Below are 23158 nucleotides of genomic sequence, written 5' to 3' on the forward strand. Positions count from 1 at the left end.
AGCTGGCATGATATTCCAGGCAGGACTGAATCTCCATTACACAAAACTTAAAAAAGAGAATGACCTGGAGTCATTCCCATTTTTGCCCAGGCGCCCCCGACTGACCTCACTGAGGCCAGCCAGGAGCATCCACAGGACAACGATGACGGATACCAGTCATACTGTACTGTCTGCAAGGCAAGGGGATGCTGCTGTGTAGCGCTGCAGCACCGCGTCTACCAGCAGCATCCAGTAGACACGGTGACATTGAAAAAAGGCGAGAAACTGTTTTTTTCCCTTTGCTTTCACGGGGTGGGCTGACAACATATATCCTGAACCACCCGCAACAATGTTTTTGACCCTTCAGTCATTGGGAGCTCAGCCCAGAATTCAAATGGTTTTCGGAGAGTGCGGGAACTGTGGGATAGCTACAGTTGTCAGTCACCCCTCCCTCTGTGAGTGTCCATTTGCTTCTTTGGCTTTCAGGTACGCTTGTCTCAGCTCCTTAAGTTTCACGCAGCACTGTGTTGAGTCTCTGTTGTGGCCTCTGTCCATCATGGCCTTGGAGATCTTTTCAAATATTTTGGCATTTCGTCTTTTGGAATAGAGTTCTGATAGAACAGATTCATGTCCCCATACAGAGATCAGATTCAGTATCTCCCGTACGGTCCATGCTGGAGTTCTTTTTTGATTCTGGGACGGCCTGGTCACCTGTGCTGATCAGCGCTCCGCACTGGGCAAACAGGAAATAAAATTCAAAAGTTTGCGGGGCTTTTCCTGTCTACCTGGCCAGTGCATCCGAGTTCAGATTGCTGTCCAGAGCAGTCACAATGGTGCACTGTGGGATAGCTCCTGGAGGCCAATAGCGTCGAATTGCGGCCACACTAACCCTAATTTGAAATGGCAATGTTGATTTCAGCACTACTCCCCTCGTCGGGGAGGAGTACAGAAATCGATTTTAAGAGCCCTTTATGTCGACAAAAATGGCTTTGTTGTGTGGACGGGTGCAGGGTTAATTCGATTTAACACTGCTAAATTCAACATAAACTCGTAGTGTAGACTAGGCCTAAAAGAGATTATTAAGGGCAAAAGAGCAAACTACCACACTGTGTAAGAAAGATAGGAAGTATGGCAAGAGACCACCCTGGCTTAACCAGGAGATCTTCAATTATCTGAAACTCAAAAAAGAGTCCTACAAAAAGTGTAAACTAGGTCAAATTACAAAGGATGAATAGAAACAAATAACACAAGTATGTAGAAACAAAATTAGAAAGGCCAAGGCACAAAATGAGATTAAACTAGCTAAAGAAATAAAGGGTAACAAGAAAACATACATTAGAAGCAAGAGGAAGACCAAGGACAGGGTAGGCCTGTTACTCAGTAATGGGGGGAAACAATAACAGAAAATGTGAAAATGGCAGAAGTGCTAAATGACTTCTTTGTTTGTTTTTACCAAAAAGGTTAGTAGCGATTGTACGTCTAGTGAATGTTAGTGAAAATGAAGTAGGATCAGAGGCTAAAATAGGGAAAGAACAAGTTAAAAATTACTTAGACAAGTTAGATGTCTTCAAGTCATCAGGGTCTGATGAAATACATCCTAGAATACTCAGGGAGATGATTGAGGAGATATCTGAGCTATTAGTGATTATCTTCGAAAAGTCATAGAAGACGGAAGAGATTCCAGAGCACTGGAAAAGGGAAAATATGCCAATCTGTAAAAAGGGAAATAAGGACAACTTGGGGAATTACAGACCAGTCAGTCATCTTAACTTCAATACCCAGAATAACACCTCCTGCCACACAGACACCTTTCCCTTCTTCAGATGCATGGAGTGATACAAGATGATAAGTTAACAAGTAACTGCATGGATTTGTCAAGAACAAATTGTGTCAAACCAACCTGATGGCTTTCTTTGACAGGATAACAAGCCTTGTGGATGGGGGGGGAAGCAGTAGATGTGCTATCTTGACTTTGATGCTGTCTAGCATGACCTTCTCATAAATAAACCAGATGGTGCTACTATAAGCTGGGTGCATAATTGGTTGGAAAACCATTCCCAGAGTGGAAGGGAATATCAAGTATGGTCCTGTGAGGATCAGTTCTTTGTTTGGTTCTGTTCAATATCTTCATCAATTATTTAAATAAGGGCATAGAGAGTACACTTATAAAGTTTGCAGATGATACCAAGCTGAGGGCAGGGGGGAGATTGCAAGTGCTTTGGAGGATAGGATTAAAATTCAAAATTATCTGGACACACTGTAGAAATGGTCTGAAGCAAATAGGATGAAATTCAATAAGGACAAATACAAAGTACTCCACTTAGGAAGGAACAATCAGTTGCACACATACAAAATGGGAAATGAATGCCCAAGAAGGAGTACTGCAGAAAAGGATCTGGGGGTCATAGTGGATCACAAGCTAAATATGAGTCAACACTGTTGCAAAACAAGCAAATTTCATTCTTAGATGTATTAGAAGGAGTGTTGTAAGCAAAACACAAGAAGTAATTCTACCGCTCTACTCCATGCTGATTAGGCCTTAACTGGAGTATTATGTCCTGTCAGGGTGCCACATTTCAGGAAAGATATGGACAAACTGGAGAAAGTCCAGAGAAGAGCAACAAAAATAAAGGTCCAGAAAACATGACCTCTGAGAGAAGATTGAAAAAACTGTGTTTGTTTAGTCTAGAGACGAGAAGACTGAGAGGGGACATCATAACCGTTTTCAAATACATAAAAGGTTGTTACAAAGAGGAGGGAGAAAAATTGTTCTCCTTAACCTCTGAGGATGGGGCAAGAAGCAATGAGCTTAAATTGCAGCAAGGGCAGTTTAGGCTGGACATTAGGAAAAACTTCCTAACTGTTAGGGTGGTCAAGCATTGGAATAAATTGCTTAGCGAGGTTGTGGAATCTCCATCATTGGAGATTTTTAATAGCAGGTTAGACAACATCTGTCAGGGATGGTCTAGATAATACTTAGTCCTGCCTTGAATGCAGGGGACTGGACTAGATGACCTCTTGATGTCCCTTCCAGTCCTATGATTCTATGAATATAAATGTTCTGCTACCGAAAGAGATTGGAAACTTGAAGTTTAATAACTTCATAGCAAGGAATGATGGAGCTTTTAGTTCATGAAGCCGATTTAGCTCTGAACTAAAAAGTTCATGGAAATTTGTAGCTCCAAAGGCTATTAACTCTCAGTGAAAGAAATTAAAGCTCCATTGGCAAAGTGGATCATAATCAGCTGAGGTGAATACCTACAATACGATCATTGTCCTTGACTCTGCAGGAAGACAGGCAAGACACCAGGAACATAGTTTAACAAGGCCACAACTTTATTAAGTAACATATCTGGGAACTATCCAGCAATAACTTATCCAGTGTAGGTCATTCTTCCTTTATAGAGTGTACTACCTGGAGGAGGACGGCCATCAGCCCCCCTCCAACCCACCTCCTGCCACACAGACATCTTTCCCTTCTGCTGGGTCCCAGTACTGCTATTGGGATGACATTGCCCTCATCAGAGGGTCAATGGGCTAGGGAAAGGAGATTGTTTCCTCACTGTACCACACATGAGGAGCCCCAGTCTCTTTGCCCATCTTCTTTATGAGATGTCTTATAGAATCATAGAAGATTAGGGTTGGAAGAGACCTCAGAGGCCATCTAGTCCAACCCCCTGCTCAAAGCAGGACCAACACCAACTAATCTTCTCCTAATCCACTTCTAACTCCAGTTTATGAGGGAGCTAGACCCCCTGTTGAACCTGTACTGGATATCTGCTAATGCAACAAAATGAATTTTACAACCCTTAAAGTGGCCAGGGGGTTTCTTTCCCCTGCTCACACAGACAAAGCCTCCACTGGGGGAGTGGGAGGAGGGAAGCAACTTGTTTGCATCCCTGGAGAAAGCTGTGGAGCTATTATGCTGTGCAAAATCTTTAGTTCTGAAATTTTTCTTCTCTCTTTTCCCCTCCCATTTTTCTTAAACACAAAATATGGACGTTAAATGCAACTGCCTTTCCCAAACAAAAAACCAAACTAAACAAAAAAAACCCATTGTTAATGCTACACTAAAGCAGTGAAAGAACTCATAAGCTTCAAAAAGTTTTTTCTTTTTTACTTTTAGAACTAGATTTAAAAAATAAAAGCAGTCATACAGAGGTCTTTTACAGAACAAAATAACAGCTTTAAGTGACTGTGATTATGATATAATGTATCAGTACAGTTACAGCAGAGATACTCAGGCTGAGGCTTGCGAGCCGCAGGTGGCTCTTTAATGTGCCCCCTGCGGCTCTTTGCAGCACATGCTAATAAAACACTGTGTGATTTAGTTATTAACCTATCTAAGTTATTAACCAATTGTAGTTGGTAAAATAATACTTGGTCAGTTACGTTGCTCTGAGAATTTTTTGTGATATATATATCACAAAAAATATATATACACACACACACGCACACACAATATTTCCCCTCACATACTGTTACAATTTTTTGAAAATGTTAGTACAGAATAGGAATGGTTGTATCAGCACTGTAAAACATAGTATGTAAATGTCAACCAAATTACGACATCAAAGCCTGAATTTATTTCATTGATTTCATTGAGAAAAATGACAAATCTCCACAGTGTAATTGTCCTCAGTAGTCTGCGTTGTTTATTGATTATCTTACTCTTAGTAAGTAATTGATTCTTTAAGTAAATATGCTTAAGGCATTGTAGATGACTGACCAAAGTTCATAACCTATAACAAATTCCTTACATTACTTCTAGGTATTAATATTTATAACTCTTACTAATATACCAATAGCAATATATAGTTTGTTTATATCCACTTTCATAAATTATCTGGAGGTTGTTCTTTGCAGAAGGATTATTAATTTATCATCTATTGTTTGTTAAAATGATAATAAATGACCTTGAATGACCACATTAAAAGCCAATGGTTTCATTAAGTTTGTTACACCAGACCTTGCCTCCCAACACTTACATCTTATGGTCATGTCAAAAAGGCAACATGGTAATCACTGATGGGGACGGGGAATTCGTGAACTGTGTGGGAGTATCTTCCTCAAATATGTTTTTTGAACAATTTCTTATCCACCTCAATTGACTATTCCTCAGGTAATCCAAACATAAGTGTATTGCATATTTTATTGTTACAAAACTTTAGTAAAACAAAAGATATTTCATTTCAGACGCTGGCACTGCTGGACCGATTCAAATCAAAGCTGACTCAGGCAATAGCAGACACTCCTGAAAATGAAATGTCTGAACCTGAAGTAGAGGATGATGAAGGATGGTAAGGATTTTTAATGCATTATATTAGGGAAGGGCAAATCTGATTAGGGAAAAATAAGGCCTACTCCAAATTTTCACTCATCTTTGAACCAGAACCCCCTTTTTTTTTCCCCCACCATCTCACTTACCTGTAGTGGTAGGTTCTCTTCTGTAGAAGGTCACACAGTCTGCTTCCCTATTCCTACTTCAGGGCCTCTTCAGAAGGAAGCAAGGTAGTTCATTGTCTTTGCCAGTCGCCCTCTCCCTAGAGTAAGTAGCGGGAACCAGTAGCATCTCAGCTGAGATTCTGTTTCCTTCAAATTTAGTGCTGTCATAAACAGATAGTTAAGGGTTAAGGTCTCTTTTACCTGTAAAGGGTTAACATGCAGTACCTGATGACCACCTGACCAGAGGACCAATCAGAGACAAGATAATTTCAAATCTCTGTGGAGGGAAGCCTTTGTCTGTGTTCTTTGTTAGAGTGCTCTCTTTGGATCTAAGAGAGGCCAGTCATGTCTCCAAGTTCTCCTGGAGTAGTTCCTACTATTCAATAGTGAGTATTAATTAGAAAGGCGGATTAGTCTTATAATTTGATTTCTACCTTTGCAATTGTGTGTTTGCTGAAGGCAATTCTTTATTCCTGTTTGCTGTTACTTTGCTTTTACTGAGAAATAAAGGAGGGGGAATTCTCTCCAGAGATTGATAAGTTTAGACCCTGTGTATTGTTCCATCTTGGTTACAGAGACAGTTACTTTCTTTTTAGTCTTTAATAAATCTTTTTTGTAAAGGACTTGGTTGATCTTTCCTTGGGTGGATTCTCAGGGAAAGGGGAGGAGGGAAGCATCCCTCGGTAGTGGATCCCGGTATCTCTCCTAGGAAAAGGGATGGGGGAGGAAGCAGGGGGGAATGGTTTATATCTCCTGGGTGTAAGAACTCCATGGATTTGGGGCTCTTAGGATCCCCAAGGATTTTGGGGAAGGACTGTGTCCCAATCCACGTACCTGATTGGGTGGTGGCAGCTTTTACCAGATCTAAACTAGGATTTTAGTTTAGAGGGAAACCAATGCAGGTCCCCATTTTGGAACCCAACAGCTCTAAGTGGGGGTGAGACCTATGACAAGTGCATGTCTATACAGTGATTTAATGCACAGCACACCATCCTGCAATGTGCTAAATGGCTATGTGTACCCTGCCGCTGTATGCTAAAAGTTCCCTAGTATGCTTTGATCTACTGCTGTTTTGAAAAAACTAGGGAACTTTTAGTGCAAGCAACACATGACCACTTAGTATGCAGCAGGCTACAGCATTGTAGATTCACCCTCTGGCTTGCCATGCACGAAATCACTGTATTGACAAGCCCTTAGTCATATTCTGTACTTTAATCCCATGCAAATTTACATTACCTGCATCTGGAATTCCACAGCTAATATGACAGGTTTCAGAGTGGTAGCCGTGTTAGTCTGTATCAGCAAAAAGAACAGGCGTACTTGTGACACCTTAGAGACTAACAAATTTATATGAGCATAAGCTTTCATGGACTACAGCCTACTTCATCGGATGCATAGAATGGAATATATAAGAAGAGTATATACATATACATACAGAGAAGATGCCATACCAGCTCTAAGAGGCTAATTAATTAAAATGACCTGTTATCAGCAGGAAAAAAAAACGTTTGTAGTGATAATCAAGATGGTCAATTACAGACAATTGACAAGAGGTGTAAGGATAGTTATCATAAGGAAATAGATTCAAGTAGTGTAATGACTCAGCCATTCCCAGTCTCTATTCAAGCCAGAGTTAATGGTATCTAATTTGCAAATCAATTCAAGCTCAGCAGTTTCTCTTTGGAGTCTGTTTTTGAAGTCTTTCTGTTGCAAAATTGCCACCTTCAGGTCTGTTACTGAGTGGCTAGAGAGGTTGAAGTGTTCTCCTACTGGTTTTTGAGTGTTATGATACCTGATTTCAGATTTGTGTCCATTTATTCTTTTGCGTAGAGACTGTCCGGTTTGGCCAATGTACATGGCAGAGGGGCATTGCTGGCACATGATGGCATATATCACATTGGTAGATGTGCACGTAAACGAGCCCCTGATGTTATGGCTGATGTGATTAGGTCCAGTGATGGTGTCACTTGAATAGATATGTGGACAGAGTTGACATCGGGCTTTGTTGCAAGGATAGGTTCCTGGGTTAGTGTTTTTGTTGTGTGGTTGCTGGTGAGTATTTGCTTCAGGTTAGGGGGCTGTCTGTAAACGAGGACTGGTCTGTCTCCCAAGATCTGAGAGTGTGAGGGATCGTCTTTCAGGATAGGTTGTAAATCTTTGATGATACGCTGGAGAGATTTTAGTTGGGGGCTGAAGGTGACGGCTAGTGGCGCCTGTTATTTTCTTTGTTGGGCCTGTCCTGTAGTAGGTGACTTCTGGGTACTCTTCTGGCTCTGTCAATCTGTTTTTTCACTTCAGCAGGTGGGTATTGTAGTTTTAAGAATGCTTGATAGAGATCTTGTAGGTATTTGTCTCTGTCTGAGGGATTGGAGCAAATGCGGTTGTATCTTAGAGCTTGGCTGTAGACAATGGATTGAGTGGTGTGTCCTGGATAGAAGCTGGAGGCATGTAGGTAAGTATAGCTGTCAGTAGGTTTTCGGTATAGGGTGGTGTTTATGTGACCATTGTTTATGAGCACAGTAGTGTCCAGGAAGTGAACCGCTTGTGTGGATTGGTCCAGGCTGAGTTTGATGGTGGGATGGAAATTGTTGAAATCATGGTGGAATTCCTCAAGGGCTTCTTTTCCATGGGTCCAGATGATGAAGATGTCATCAGTGTAGCGTAAGTAAAGTAGGGGCGTAAGGGGACAAGAGCTACGGAAGCATTGTTCTAAGTCAGCCATGAAAATGTTGGCATATTGTGGGGCCATGCGGGTGCCCATAGCAGTGCCACTGACTTGAAGGTATATATTGTCTCCAAATGTGAAATAGTTGTGGGTGAGGACAAAGTCACAAAGTTCAGCCACCAGGTTAGCCGTGACATTATTGGGGATACTGTTCCTGATGGCTTGTAGTCCATCTTTGTGTGGAATGTTGGTGTAGAGGGCTTCTACATCCATAGTGGCCAGGATGGTGTTTTCTGGGAGATCACCAACGGACTGTAGTTTCCTCAGGAAGTCAGTGGTGTCTTGAAGATAGCTGGGAGTGCTGGTAGCATAGGGCCTGAGGAGAGAGTCCACATAGCCAGACAATCCTGCTGTTAAGGAGCCAATGCCTGAGATGATGGGGCGTCCAGGATTTCCAGGGTTATGGATCTTGGGTAGCAAATAGAATATTCCTGGTCGGGGTTCTAGGCATGTTAATTTAAGAAGCCAGGAAGCACATCCTCAGCTAGTGTATAGCTCAGGCGTGGCCAAACTGTGGCTTATGAGCCACATCTGGCTATTTTACCATTAAAGTACAGCTCGCGGAGCCCCACAGGCCCTCACCCCATTCTTCATCTATTAGACGGGGTGAGGGGAGGGAAGCTTGGGACCTCTGCCTTGCAGCAGGGAGGTGGGTCTCGGGGCTTCAGCCCAGCTGAAGCTCCAAGCCCCATCAGGCACCTCCCTCGGGGCTGAAGCCTCAAGCCCCGGCCCCCGGCATGTGTGCCTTGTTGCTCGAACTTCTGAAGATTGTCGTATGCAGCTCAGAGGGCCAGTAAGTTTGGCCACCCCTGGTATAGCTCCATAGACTTAAAAGGAACAATGACAATTTACACCAGTTTTGTGTAAATGTGTGTCACAGTTCAGGACAACTACTTCTGTATTTCCTCTCCATGGTCCCTCAGGGCTCCCAGTCTAGGCTCCTGGGTCCTCAGCTGTCACCTCTCTTGGGCAGAGATCTGCATCTCTATTCCTCCTGATTGGGCTTTTTCCAAGCTGCACAGTTCCTTGCCTACACTGTGATATCCCCAGCAAGCCAGACCACCCAAAAGGCCAGTGTCTGTGCTTTGCTTTCTTTCTAGAGGTTATGAACAGCGCAATTGCCCGTAGTTATAATTTACCACACAGCAGCTCTTTATAAGCAAACATGTTTATTGTTGAGCATTACAGAGAAAACATATTAAACCATAAAATAACCTCCACACATGCTAAAAAGCTTACTAGAAGTCAACCCAACTCCAACGTGGGACTGTGGTAGGTGTCAGTCCTTCAAAATCCACTGGTTTTCCCCGTGGTTATAAGTTCATAACTGTCTCAGATTCAGAACCAGAACCCAAGCTGGGCAGAGCAGCCATTTTTTAATACAGCTCAGGCTTCTGAACTTGGTATTCTGTAACAGGTAATCAGCAGACAAGACCCTCTCCACAGGGCATAGTTTCAAAAGGTTGGGTTTTTGTATAACCAAAGATGGAGCATTTGAATTCACTTCCCCCTACATATTGCCCAGGAAAACCACTTAACACTTTCTGTTTCAAAAGTCTGTTGTTGTCTGGCACATTGTTCAGTGTAGTCCTTTGAAAGCCTTGGACTCACATCTGTCACATCTCCCGCCTCGAGAGGTTACGTACAATCCTGGCCCACAATAATACATAAACCTTTAAGTTTGCACTGGCAACGTCTGCACTCCTGTAGTACACAGATAGGAGCAATGTAGATAAGCCCTAATCAGTATATAAACTATATATATACACAAACACTAGAGTGTTTTGGAAACTAAAATTAAACTTTGTTTTATTGGGAGAAAGGTTTGCTCTTTCTTTTCCTTTTCTTTCAGTGTCCTCAGCTGGACTGATCCAACTGTGGCAAGTTCACATTAAAAATTCCTTGTCTCTTACTTGCAGCCCACCCCTCAAAAGGCAGTGTTTGTTCTTAAGATGATTTCTAGTAAATATTATGAGTGCATGGCATGTGCTTGTGTGATAGGCATAAATTATATGATTCCTAAGCCATTTTGTCAGTCATGGTTGCTGCTTTTAAGGGAAGTGAAAGCTAGCCAGTATGCTGTGCTCTACTGTCAGGGTATGTTATCTGAGGTAAAATTATTGTCTCTAAGATATTTTTATGTGTCCACATGAGTGGCCACACATTGAGGCATAATTTTCATTTTCTGTCAAGATAGAAACCATTACAAATTTGTTATGTTTTCTTTTATTTGGCAAACTTTTCTCTTTGCATTTTTGGCTGAGCTGCTGTATTGGCATGGAGCACAGCAGACATTTGGGTACTTTTCAGCAGCATTCTACTTTTTTATGCAAAAAAAGAAATAAAAGAAATATGACTCTATTGTAAATAGTGTGCATGGTGTTTGATAATTATTACCAGATTTTACTGTCTAACAAGGCAGTTGGAGTGTTGTTAAGAGAGCTAAAGAGAAATACGTGATATAGTTTTAATTTTAAATTTAGGAATCCTTACCGGGACATATACTGAGGTCCTCAGAACTTTATGACCGTTCTGTGGCAGTGATTACATGTACTGTCTGCAGCAGCAGAATCCATTCTTCTCTACAAAATTCAGGGAGTCTCACATTTTTACAACCAGCAATGGACCCTATCTGTAGCCATATAATTAAAAAAACCTTCTACTGCATATAAATACACCATACATAATGATAGAAAGGATACTCCTGACCATATCTATGAAGTCAATAGACCATGTTGTGCTTTAGGTTTTGGCAAGAAAACTCTCATAGCACCTAGATGCCTAAGTCAGATTGCTTTGGCTGAAGCTTGTAGGTGGGTCTAGGTACAGACTTGGGTGGTTTGCACAGAGTCTGCAGTTTTTGCATTGATTGATGCTGGTATATTAGGATCAGGTGTCCATGCTGATATTAAATCTATCAGCTGCCCTCAATAACATTGATCATGAGGTCCTGTTTACTTACCTGCTGACCCTTGAGCAGGGGCGGCCAAACTGTGTCTTGCGAGCCACATGCACCTCTTTTACCGTTAAAGTGCGGCTCGCGGAGCCCCCCACATCCCTCAGTTCTCCACATACCAAACTGGGGGGGCGGAGCGCAGGACCTCCGCCTTGCAGCAGCGGGGAAGGGGGTCTTGGGGCTTTTGCCCAGCAGGCAGCACCTGCTGGGGCTCAGGGCTTCCTCAGAAGCAGGGCTTTAGCCCCAAGTCCCGGCCCCCGGCAGATATGCCCCGGCTCTTGAACTTCTGAAAATTGTTGTATGTGGCCAGTAAGTTTGGCCACCCCTGCCATAGAAGGGAGCAGATGGAGCTACGTTTTTTCTCTCTCAGAGATCATGGAGGGTACAACAGTAGATAGAACAAAGCCAATCACATTGGCTTCAGTTGTTCCTCTCCATAGAGTGATGAAGTGTGACTGTTCCCCCTCCTCTAAAGGCCTTCATATGTGGGGTCCCACAGTGACCCATACTGTCCCCTCGTCTCTTCAACATCTACATGCACCACTGGGAGAGATAGTGAGATGTGTTGGGTTTGGCTGTGAATAGTGTGCTGATGAAACTCAGCTATATATCTCATGGCCAACTCATGCAACTACCACCATTACTAAATATCAGAACACCTACAAGAAATAAGTTTATGGATGAAGAGCAGTTGGTACAAGCTGAACCAAGGCAAAAGTTAAGTGACACCAGTCAGAAAGGGGAGATGCTTTGAAGAACTAGTCAAGAAGCTGTTTCCACCTTCCATTGAAGGCATGCAGCCTCCATTCATCAAAGTGCTGTGAAGCCTTGGGGTCCAGTTTGACTCTTCACTAACCTTGGACAGCCAGATAGCAGAAGAGGACCTGGTCACAGTGATCCATACATTTGTCATCTCCACCTACCATGGATTACTGTAATTAAAAGTGTCTGAGGATGAATGTAAAGATGATGCACCAGCTCCAGCTAGTACAGAATGTGGTTGCCCACCTTTTCCATTGATTAAGCCACTGTGTGCACATCAGAACCATGCTCAGGTCCCTCTAGTTGCTCCCAGTCAGCTTCCAATGACAGTTCAAGGCTTTGGTCCTAATTTTCAAGGCAATTAATGGATCATGTCCTGCTACATTAAAGACCTCATTTCAATGTATGAACTGCCATGGAATGCCTGTGCTCCTCAGTACAACACAGATCACAAAGCCTCCACCAAAGTGCATGAGAGCTGAGGATAAAGCGTTATCAGTCAAGGGGATCCAGTTATGGAACAGATGAAATGTACGATGGATCTGGACTCTGGACTGATTCCACCTCCTTCTCCACACTCCTGGAAGTGTAAAAAAAAGAATCCGGTGCTAAAAGACACTTTCTCCGGGCCTTTTTGACACTATCTTGTAGGGGCCTATACTAATCCCAGACCCTGGTCCAAGATGCTCTTCGTTGGTGCCAAGAATCTATGAGAAGAGAAAGAAGAGATAGCAGCAGCATTCCCAAGACTGTGTACATGCCTCCTCTGGTTCCAAGAAGACTGGAACCATGAGTCCATTGGTGTTAAGAGATCTATTGCAGCTGAAGGGAAAGCCTCTCACAGGAACCACGTTCTGTATGGCAGAAGCACATCTTGGTGTGGATATTGAATTCTATGGTGTTGCCCAATTAATTGTCTCCTCATACTCCATCACAGATTCTGAATCCAATTCCAGGTCTAGAGCCACCATTCCTTGTAGGTAGTAATCCTCACAATTCCTCTGTTTTGCAGGAGGAAATTTCAATTAGCCCAATTTTCATTTTTATCTACTGCTCTACAAGTACTTAACAAATGTGTTAAAATGGCAGCAACTCACCTAAGAAGGCAAGGTGTCCACATATTTCCATATTGCTCATAAAAGCAAGGTTGCTAGAAGAGCTCCAGTCTGCTCTGTGCAACACATGGACAGCTCGCTCAATCTCTAAGACTGAGGATAAACCTAGAAAAGTCACAATTCATGATCTCAGCAGATCATGTCCAGTTACAGGCTGTATTATCACAAAGATCTACTTGGCTTAGCACAGATTCCAGGATATCTTCAGCACTGTCCACTTGATTCAGAAACAGCTTTGAAACCAAACCTTCAAATTGCTAGGTCTGGCATTCTGTGTCCTAATTAGAGCTGGACAGGACCCAGCAACTCAGCACTAACTCACACCAAAACCCTAGTGGGATTCACAATGTTCCCTTGCCTATGCTGCTTTTGGGGCTCAGTTTGGTAAGGGTATGGCTACACTTACGGTTTGCAGCGCTGGTAGTTTGCAGCGCTGGTCATCCAGCTGTGTAGGAGCAGCGCTGGTGTGTGGCCACACTCACAGCTACCAGCGCTGGTGTGTGGCCACATTTGCAGTATTAGCAGCGCTGTTGGGAGTGCTGCATTATGGGCAGCTATCCCAGCATTCAAGTGCAACAACGTGCTTTTCAAAAGAGGGGGGTGAGGGTGGTGTACTGTGACAGGAAGCGGGGAAGATAGAGTGGATTTTTGGAGCCAACACTGTTGTGTGTTAGCTTCCTGGATTGGAAAAATCACAAAATGTTCATGAGCCCTTAGTCTTAACTCTTAATTGCATACAGCCTGCCTCCAACACGGACTCCCCCCCGCTGTTTCACTCCCTGTGGTGTTTGCTGTGATCAGTGTTTGTTTTAGATTAGCAGTTCAACGGAGCTCCGATTGGTTCTGTTTCATTCACTCTCCCTGCCTCTCATTTGATTGTTTACAGCCAGGTACAGATGATCACAGCAAACAGGAGCTCTGTTCGGAGCTCCGATCGGAGCTCGTTCACAACAAAACAAAGAGAGGCTGCATAACAAAACAAAGAGAGTAATTTATAAAAGCATTCTGGGATACACCTTATACCCTGGAGGCCAATCACAGCGCTGGTGTGTGGCCACACTTGATGACCAGCGCTGCAGCACCAGCGCTGGAATCCTTATTCCCCATGCCGAGTGAGGTATACGGCCAGCGCTGCAGCCAGGGAGTTGCAGCGCTGGAAGTGCCCTGCAGGTGTGGCCACTTACTAATTGCAGCGCTGGTAGAGGCTTTCCAGCGCTGCAAATCGCCAGTGTAGCCATACCCTAAGTGTGCTCTCAGCAGTCAGTTCCTGAAAACCAAGAGTCAGGCTGCTTTGTCATGCCTACTCTAGCCTGGGGAATGAAAAAGAAAATGCTGCTCTAGTTCATGAACACAAAGATGGATTAGAGTCACGTTTGTTCCCCTCCTTTTCAGACTGAAGCAAACGTACCTTGGCTAGACTGGAAAATCAGGCCCCATATTGGATCTCTCTTGCTAAGGCTATTGATTTACCAAGCTACCTTTAAAAAAGGAATTATCAAAATATTTCTTTGATTGCTACAGGCCCGTTTAAAGAATAAATTAATGCCAGAGATCTGTATTAAAAACACATTGGAAAGAGGGGGATTTCTACTCTGTTTGGCAAAAAATAAATGTTTATTTGGGTCTTAGTATTGCCACTAAGCTGGTAAAAAATAAGCAGTAAATTCCTTTCTTTCCTCATCCTTGCTCCACCCCAACCTCACACTGCCAGCATATGATCAAAACCTCCATCATTTAATTGTTCTCCCACTGCTGAATGTATGGAAGATTGTATTTGATCAAAATGGTCCTTCTGCCAAAGGTATACTACTTATTCTAATGTTTCTAGCAGTTGTCCATGCCAGAGAAATACAGTTTTTATTTCTCCATGTCTAAGTTTATTTGGGCCAGGCATCTGGGCTTGGATTTGGCTCCTTGTTCACTTAACACATTCAGAGATGATCCACGCTTTACTCTAGGGATGTCTAGCATTGCATTTACTGCCTCAAAATCTTATGGTTTATTTATTGCTAAGCTAGTGAAAGATGAAGAAATAATATATTTTCAGTGTCTAACAGCCCAATTTAAGCATCCGAGGTATTGTATACCATTTTTGCTACATACACTCACAACATTATCTGGCTTTGTAACATATGTAGGCAACATGCATTTAGCTATATACAGAATTTTTTAGGGGTGGGGGTGTGCTAAATAAAATTTTGAATTTTAAGTTATGAAAACTAGAACAGAATGCAGTTTAAATGGAATGTGATTTTGTTCCAAGGAAACGCTACCCTCTTCCCCATCCTGTGGCCCACATGATATAGTGTTGCACAGTTGGCTGGGTTCATTTGGGGAGGGGATTTGCTGCCTTCTGAAGTATCAGGTACTGTACAGGCTATGGCTGGAGACAGGATATTAGACTAGATGCATCACTGGTTTGTTCCGGAATGGCAGTTCACATGTTCTTATAGTAAACGCTGTAAATTTTCTCTACATTTGTACACTGTCTGGGACAAAATCTGGAATTTACATTAGAGTATTCCATACTGATCTGTTCTACAAGCATGTGTTCTCTGTTTAAAGCACCCCTCTTCTTTCATCAAACTACTTAACATACTTTGTGAAGGAGGATAGGGAAATGCAGTAAATATGTTGTATGTGTGGATTATTACTGATAAGTAGGGCCCTACCAAATTCACGATCCATTCTGGTCAATTTCATGGTCATAGGATTTAAAAAATCTTATATTTCATGATTTCAGCTATTTTAAATTTGAAATTTCACGGTGTTGTAATTGTTGGGGTCCTGACCCAAAAAGGAGTTGCGATACTGCTACTCCTTACTTCTGTGCTTCTGAAGGCAGAGCCACCGCCAGCAGCAGCACAGAAGTAAGGATTATATGGTGTGGTATTGCCTTTACTTCTGTGCTGCTGACTGCAGAGCTGGGTCCTCAGCAAGCAGCCACCACTCTCCAGCCACCCAGCTCTGAAGGCAGCAGCGCAGAAGTAAGAATGTCAATACTGTGACCCCTCCCTAAAATAATCTAGTGACGCCCATGCAACTCCCTTTTGGGTCAGGAGCTGTAGTCTCCATGCTGTACAGAGAACTAATCGTTGTTGTTTTTACATATGGGTGATTCTGAGGTCATTACAAAACCAAAATAGTCACATTTTCTCACTAGCATCATGTCATGTCTTTTGGACCTAATGGACTTTCTGTGGATAAATGCAGTATCCCAGTAGACTGGTTACTCACAACTTTAATCTTATTTTAAGAGAAAAATAGTCCTTAATGACCATGTTGAGTAACATTTAAAAAAAAAATTAAAATGAGGCAACAAGCCTCTGGTGCATTAATCCTTATAAAGGAAAGCTTTTTTTCCCCCCTCATCAACCTTGTTCTTTGCAAACAATGGACTATTTCTAGTTTTAACCTGGAGATCACATAACGTTCCAAATTCTCAATTTTAATTCTGCAATACTTTTGTGGTGAAAACTGAGAATTCATGTAATTTGATGAAAATATCTGAGCTGAATGTTATGTTAAGAATCCCTAAAAAAGTACTTGTCCAAAAAGATATGTACATCTTATGCTACAGGCCCAGGCCAGGAGAAAACACAGAAAAAAACTTTTTTTTTTCAGGGTCCTTCCTTGATATTTTAGAGGACCTACAAATTGCAGGTGTGATAATGTTGTTTCCTCCAGCATCCATTCTGGCAGTGGAGTCACCTGCAAAGACTTGTAGTAAAATGAACTACTTCAACAAGCAAGCCTAGGTGATATCATCTGTTCAACACTTCAAAGAAAAATGTTCATTCAGCCTAAACCAAAGTCTTTCCTCTAAAGGAAGTAGTAACAAAAGTTGTTGATGATTAACTGATCCAAATGGATATATTTAGTCATTCTTCTGAGGTTATATGCTAAATATTCTGAAGAAAGTAAGTTGATCTGATCTTTCACCAGTGTTTGTTATATACAGTATTCCCTTCCAATGTGCTAGTCAATGCTATGAGACATCTACGATCTGACTTTAATACAGATATAAGTTTATTAATTAATTTTTCAGTTTTCCTTACGTAAAAATTAGGGAGATTTTTGCTCTGTGCATGAACCTTAATAATAGCCCAAGATTTTTAGTTTTGAATTATCTTCTATTCAGTAATTGTTCTTGTTTGGACTTCAGACACTGTACATCCTTTATTTTAGTTCGACTAATTATGTTTCACAGTTTTTGTACTCAAAGTCTATTGCCTTTTTATTAAGTAAGTACACCCAGTTTGCCTTTTTTAATATGCGCTCAGCTTTTCAGGTCTTGCAGAAGTAATGTAGCCCACCAACAGTGTTTAAATTGCACCTTTGTCTAGACTGAAATTGTTATGACAATTTAAGGTGATTTCTGTGAGTAAGTATTATAATGATCCTCTGAGGTCAGTCTAAAATCCAAAAAAATATATGCTAGTTCCATCTACTAAATTAAGGCTTATTTGTTAATGAGCTATGTTTGTTTAAAAGAGGTAAAAACTATTCAATATTGTATTGGGATATGGAATAATAAAGCCAGTTCCACACGTTAATCATTTTATATATCATTTTATATAGAGGACTAAAAACATTCTGCCTCAGCATTAATTCAATAGTCTGGAAGATTAGAAAAGCATACTACTTGATGTTGGAAATGTTTTTCTAACCATTGCAGGACATGTGGTACCATGATTAATATTTTTTACATCTTTATGTAGTGACTGAAAATTAGTATTCTGCTGTCTGTGAGCAAAAAAGCCTTAATTCATTCTTTTTAATGAAATTGTCAATTTAGTGAAACTGAGGCAAGGGAGCTGGAAGGTTCTGTGACAGCACAAGAACTTGGAGGAGAGGAGAGGTAATCTGATAGTGGGGAAGAGGAACACAGGAATGGACACAGGTGAAACTAAGGACAGTGTAACAAGACAGATAAAGTAAAATCAGTTGGCAGTGGATAGTGGTCACCAATTGAATTATGTGACAATAGATAATTAGTGTCAGTGAACTGCAAAACTTATGGAAATGATAAGATGGTGATTGGTAAAATATGTCCATGATGTATGGAAACGTGATATAGGGAGAGACCATATTGCTTCTGTGGCAATGGAATGGGTGCTACTAGGGTAAGGGCTTTCATAGCTTGATATTGTGGATGGATGGATGGACAGGAAGCAGCAAGTCCTGGAGGAATGCTGCATGGGGACATGGTTTTTACAACACCACATGGCTCACATAAACAAGTGAGATCACGCTCAAGCAGATGTATTCAGGTGAGGTTCAGATTTGGTGTCTACTGGTCTAGGTACTTATGTGTGTCACCCCCACCCCAGTACTCTAGTATCTAAGCACCTCCCAAGCATTTAAGAACAGAGATTAACAAGCTCGCGCTCTCTCTCCCTCCCTCTCTCCACAGCTTTCAGGAAAATAGTTTAATTATTTTGGAAGTAGGAGTTTGTGGTGTGTGCACACACACAGGGTATAGCATCCAAAGCCAAATGGATAGCTAGATAATGTTAAAACATGACAGATGGGAAATGGTGATGGAACTCCTCTAGAGTCTTCTATTGCAAGGAGCAATAGTGGTGGATGCAGGCTGCCTTAGGAACAGGTAGGGCCAGTCTTATGGGTGGCCAACATGGGCAACTGCCCAGGGCGCTGTGGTCAAGAGGCTGCAGAAGGGCTATGCCCACCTGGGAGGCAGTGGGAGGGGATAAAAGGGGCTGTTGGGCAGGAGCCAGGCACTCACATGCCTACCCTCTCCACCCTCCCAGCAGCATGACAACTGCAACACCACCATCACTCCAGCTGCTGCTGCTCTGCCTGCTGAGCGGCTGCCCGCTGCTGGGGAAGCAGTACATAAAGGGTGCCAAAGAAAGTTCTCCCAGGGCACCGTTTTCCCTAAGGCAGACTCTGGGAACAGGGCACATTTATTGCCTGTCCCAGTAAACCAGGGCTGTGCCTACACTCAGATTTTTGTACAGTTCTCTAACTTGCTGTAACACCAGATCAGCTCCACTGGTACTAGCAATGGTGGGAGCACTAGTGTATACTGGCAGTCAGAGCAGTTCTAAGAACCTTGTTCTTAGCTGTGGTACATCAGCTTAGAGGAGAGGGGCTGCAGGCTTAGTTTTGGTTTACATTTATATAACATTTCCTCTTTTAAAACCTTCTGGTTTTTCACGTTTCTTTTGCCATTCTGGTTTTTATTTTGTTTGTTTGTTTTTGTGTCAGTCCTGTGTTTTCTCTCCTTGATTTGAATTCTTTGCTTGTTTTCGATTTTCATTCGTTCACCCTTTTCTCTGGCTTTTTTTCTTCCTTTTTATTTTCCATTATTTGCATTTGGGTCAGCCTTCCTTTATTCTTTGTTTTTGTTACTCATTCTTTTCCTTTTTCATTCTTTACCTTTCTTCCTCAATTTATTTTTCTTTTTGGTCTCTTCTGTTTCTCCTCTTCTTATGCCACTCATTACTCTGCTGGAAGTGAAAAGAGTGCCAGTGAGTTCATTCTTCCAGAACAGCTAACTTTTTTTTTTCCCTAGGAAGAGAAACCTCTTTTGCTTTGATCTGTGGACTCACTCATCTGTTTTGTCTGTCTGTTCATATGGGCTACAATTCTATCTCCTGGCTATATATCATGAGGGTGACAGGAGGAAAATGTTGCAACATTTTCTCTGTTGTTCATGCTTGTACTTTCTGAATACTCTGATTTCACAGTATTTTCAGGAAAGTTTTATGTTATAAGCAGGGCATAATTTAAAGAAAGAGGAATCACTCAAATATCACTCTGAAAAAATTGGCATTTTGCTTGTGGTCAGCGTTGGACTGAAGAAACATAAACAATAGAAGAAAATTAAGTTCCATGTTAGGCTCTACCTAACAAATTATTTAGAAATCCTTGTAGTTATATCCAAAAGTATACTCAAACAGTGATCAGAATATTATAAACCCCAGCTGTTTTCTCTTTTACCTCACTGACGGAGTGAACTGACAATCCATATAAAATATTGATGGTAATTTACAATATTCATGTCTTTGGTATTTATTGTGATGAACTTATTTGATCTAAATGTGGAAGGGATTTGTAGTTTTTGTACATGTTCTAGGTGTGTATGTATCTGCTAGTGGGAGTTTAACTCTCAGGTCCATAGGGGGACTATTGCTAATTAGAATGTGAAAAGCTGTGCCTTGCTTACCTCAGTGTCTCTTGATAGCGGAAACAACAGCCACATTCTTAGCCAGTCTTGGTTTTGTATATGCACCTACTTTTAGGTAAAATTCATATTTGTGCTTTTAGCTTTAATAGATGTACAATGGCCTGATTTTGACATGCAGACATTGGTGTGGACAAATTTTGAAGGCACTCAAAATGAAAGATGGCAGAACTTGATGCTAGTAGACTTTAGGCACCTGCAAGGTTAAGTGGCAGCTGAGCGGAGGGGTTTGAGAATGTCGGTGGCACCTAGTTGTTGGACTTGGGCACATAAGCCCATTTGTGTATCTAGCTCAGCGGTGGGCAACTTTTTGGCCTGAGGGCCACATCTGGGTGGGGAAATAGCATGTAGGGCCATGAATGTAAGGCTGGGGCAGGAGGTTGGGGTGTGGGAGAGGGTGCAGTGTGCAGGAAGGGGCTCAGGGCAAGGGGTTGGGGTGCAGCAGGGGGCTCGACAGGGGGTTGGGGTGCAGGAGGAGTGCAGCAGGGGGCTGAGGGAAGAGGGTTGGGGTGCAGGAGTGTGGGGTGCAGTGGGGGCTCAGGGCAGGGGGTTGCAGTGGGGGGTGCAGGCGACCTGCAGGCTCCAGCCTGGCACCACTTACCCTGAACAGCTCCGGGGTGGCAGCGGAGCACAGCAGGGCTAAGGCAGACTCCCTGCCTGCCCTGACCCCGTGCTGCTCCCAGAAGCAGCTGGCACCACATCCCTGCGGCCCCTAGGAGTGGGCGGGGGGCAGAGGGCTCACCGCGCTGCCCTTGCCTGCGGGTACCTCCCCCGAAGCTCCCATTGGCTACGGTTCCCCATTCCCAGCCAATGGGAGCTGCGGGGGAGGGGGGTGCCTGCAGGCAAGGGCAGCACACAGAGCCCTCTGCCCCTCCTTCCCCCTCCGCCAGGGGCCGCATGTGGTGCTGGCTGCTTCTGGGAGTGGCGCGGGGAAAGGCAGGCAGGGAGCATGCCTTAGCCCCGCAGCGCCACAGAGGTGGCAATCCTGTTGGCCTGGTCCAAAGCCTTGATGGGCCGGATCTGGCCCACGGGCCATAGTTTGCCCCTGATCTAGCTCCGTGGTCTGAATATTTTGGCACATGTTTTCAGCAAGCTCTCTACTAGAAGTCAACTGTGAGCTGAAAATGTAAAGTGCTTCATCCGTTTCTAGAATTTTCTGCAAAGAAACTGATTTCTTCCACTTTTCAAATACAGAAGAAAACAAACAGTTGGCATGTGTGTCATAATAGCATAGAGTGAACTGTCAGCTACTGGTGATAAGCATAAGTTGCAGAGTGGGGTTTTCAAAGTACTAACTCTGGGAGATGAAAAAATGGAGCCATCAGCACAGTGACTGTAGACAAATTATCAGGGCAACTAGCTGTTTCACAAAAAAAATACAGGGTTTTGATCTATGTAAAATTTTCTTAAGACCACCTGCATATTTGTTGAACAGAATACTTAGCCAATTGCTTGGCAATGCAAATGTGGAGCTAGATTCAAGCTAGATTCAAAGCTACTCGGCATCACCATGCCTAATTTTTTGGTGCCTAGCAAATCACTAAAAAGCAACAAAGAGTCCTGTGGCACCTTATAGACTAACAGATGTCATGCGTCTGACGAAGTGGGTGTTCACCCATGAAAATTTATGCTCCAATATGTCTGTTAGTCTATAAGGTGCCACAGGAGTCTGTCGCTTTTTACAGATCCAGACTAACACGGCTACCCCTCTGATACTTAGCAAATCACTGGGATTCACAACGTGTGAGCGAGGCACCTGGGCTCCCTATACAATGAATGCGGAAAGACAGGCACCTGTGAATGACATTCACAAAAGCCAGTACACTAGCAGCTCCTTGACTAAATTAACCAATGGGAGATGCCAAGGTGAGGGTTGTGCCCCTAACGCTACACCTTTCAGGGAGTTCTGTGCCTCCCTCTGTTTGAGATTCTCAGTTGCAAACTCTTGGGATTAGGCACCTCCTCTACTTTTGCAAGGAGCAAAAGAGCAGCAGGAGGAGGAGGAGAAGGGGGATCTCCTTCATAACTTTTAGCCCAGTGGTTAGCATACTCACTTGGGAGATGGTGATCCCCAGGTCAAGTCCCTGCTCCATTTGAGCAGGAGAGGGGATTTTAATAAGGATCTACCAGCTCTCAGGTGAGTGCTCTAACCAGTGGACTATGGGATATTCTGATGTGGGGGCTCTCTCAGTCTCTGTTCTTCTGTGGATAAACAATTTAAAAAGTCTTTGGAGCAGGGAGACTGGATCCTGGGTCTCCCACCTCCCAAGGGAGTGCTGTTGTGATCATTGGACCTCCAGTTTTACCCTAATTGTGGGCTCAACTGTACTACATTAATAGGATGACACAATTAGCTACCTATAACAACAAATGTTGATGGTAAAAGGTGCAAAAGCAAGACAGACTGGATTGGTCCAAACAAAAAGGAGTATAGATATAACTCAAGGACAGTGTTAAGATCATGCTTGGGAAACAAGAAACACGTGGAACCAGAAATCAGTGAACCAAAATTGGTGTGTTGGAAATTAGACCTATTGTGGACAAAATGATGGGAGGACAGGCTATTCCACGCATTATTCCCTTTTGTGGTCCTTAAAGAGACTTTGGAAGAAAAATTGGCCATTGGAGTGAGCTTCACTATCATGGCTGCCACCACCACCATCTCCTGCGATGATGGACCTTCATCCTGATCCTGAGAGATCCAGATCAGGCCAAAGAGCGGGATCCAGATGGTTCCGCTAATTCTACCAGTTCCGACTGAATCCTGAACACCAGCGGAGCAGTGAGACTGTGTTTCCTCCTCCTTCCTTTTGTCCATTCTCTTCCTCATCTTATTTCTTCTCTGTCCTACTAACCCTCTTATTTTTTCTGGCTTAGCTGGAGAAGACGGTATATTTTGCTACACTGCTGTAAGCCTATGACCAGAAAGAGGCAGTTAAATGCAACTTAAACAACCCAATGCT

At 42.9% G+C, this 23158-nt stretch overlaps 1 protein-coding gene across 1 annotated transcript in view; it reads left to right on the forward strand.

Moving 5' to 3' along the window:
• CWC27 (CWC27 spliceosome associated cyclophilin) overlaps positions 1–23158 on the forward strand; it is a 207011-nt gene that overhangs the window by 173549 nt on the left and 10304 nt on the right. The window contains exon 13 of the mRNA XM_045020822.1: positions 5176–5279. Coding sequence (XP_044876757.1) covers positions 5176–5279 — 104 coding nt within the window. The remainder of the gene's footprint in view (positions 1–5175; positions 5280–23158) is intronic.

The sequence above is a fragment of the Mauremys mutica genome, chromosome 6 (genome assembly GCF_020497125.1).
Source record: "Mauremys mutica isolate MM-2020 ecotype Southern chromosome 6, ASM2049712v1, whole genome shotgun sequence".
NCBI lineage: Eukaryota > Metazoa > Chordata > Testudines > Geoemydidae > Mauremys > Mauremys mutica.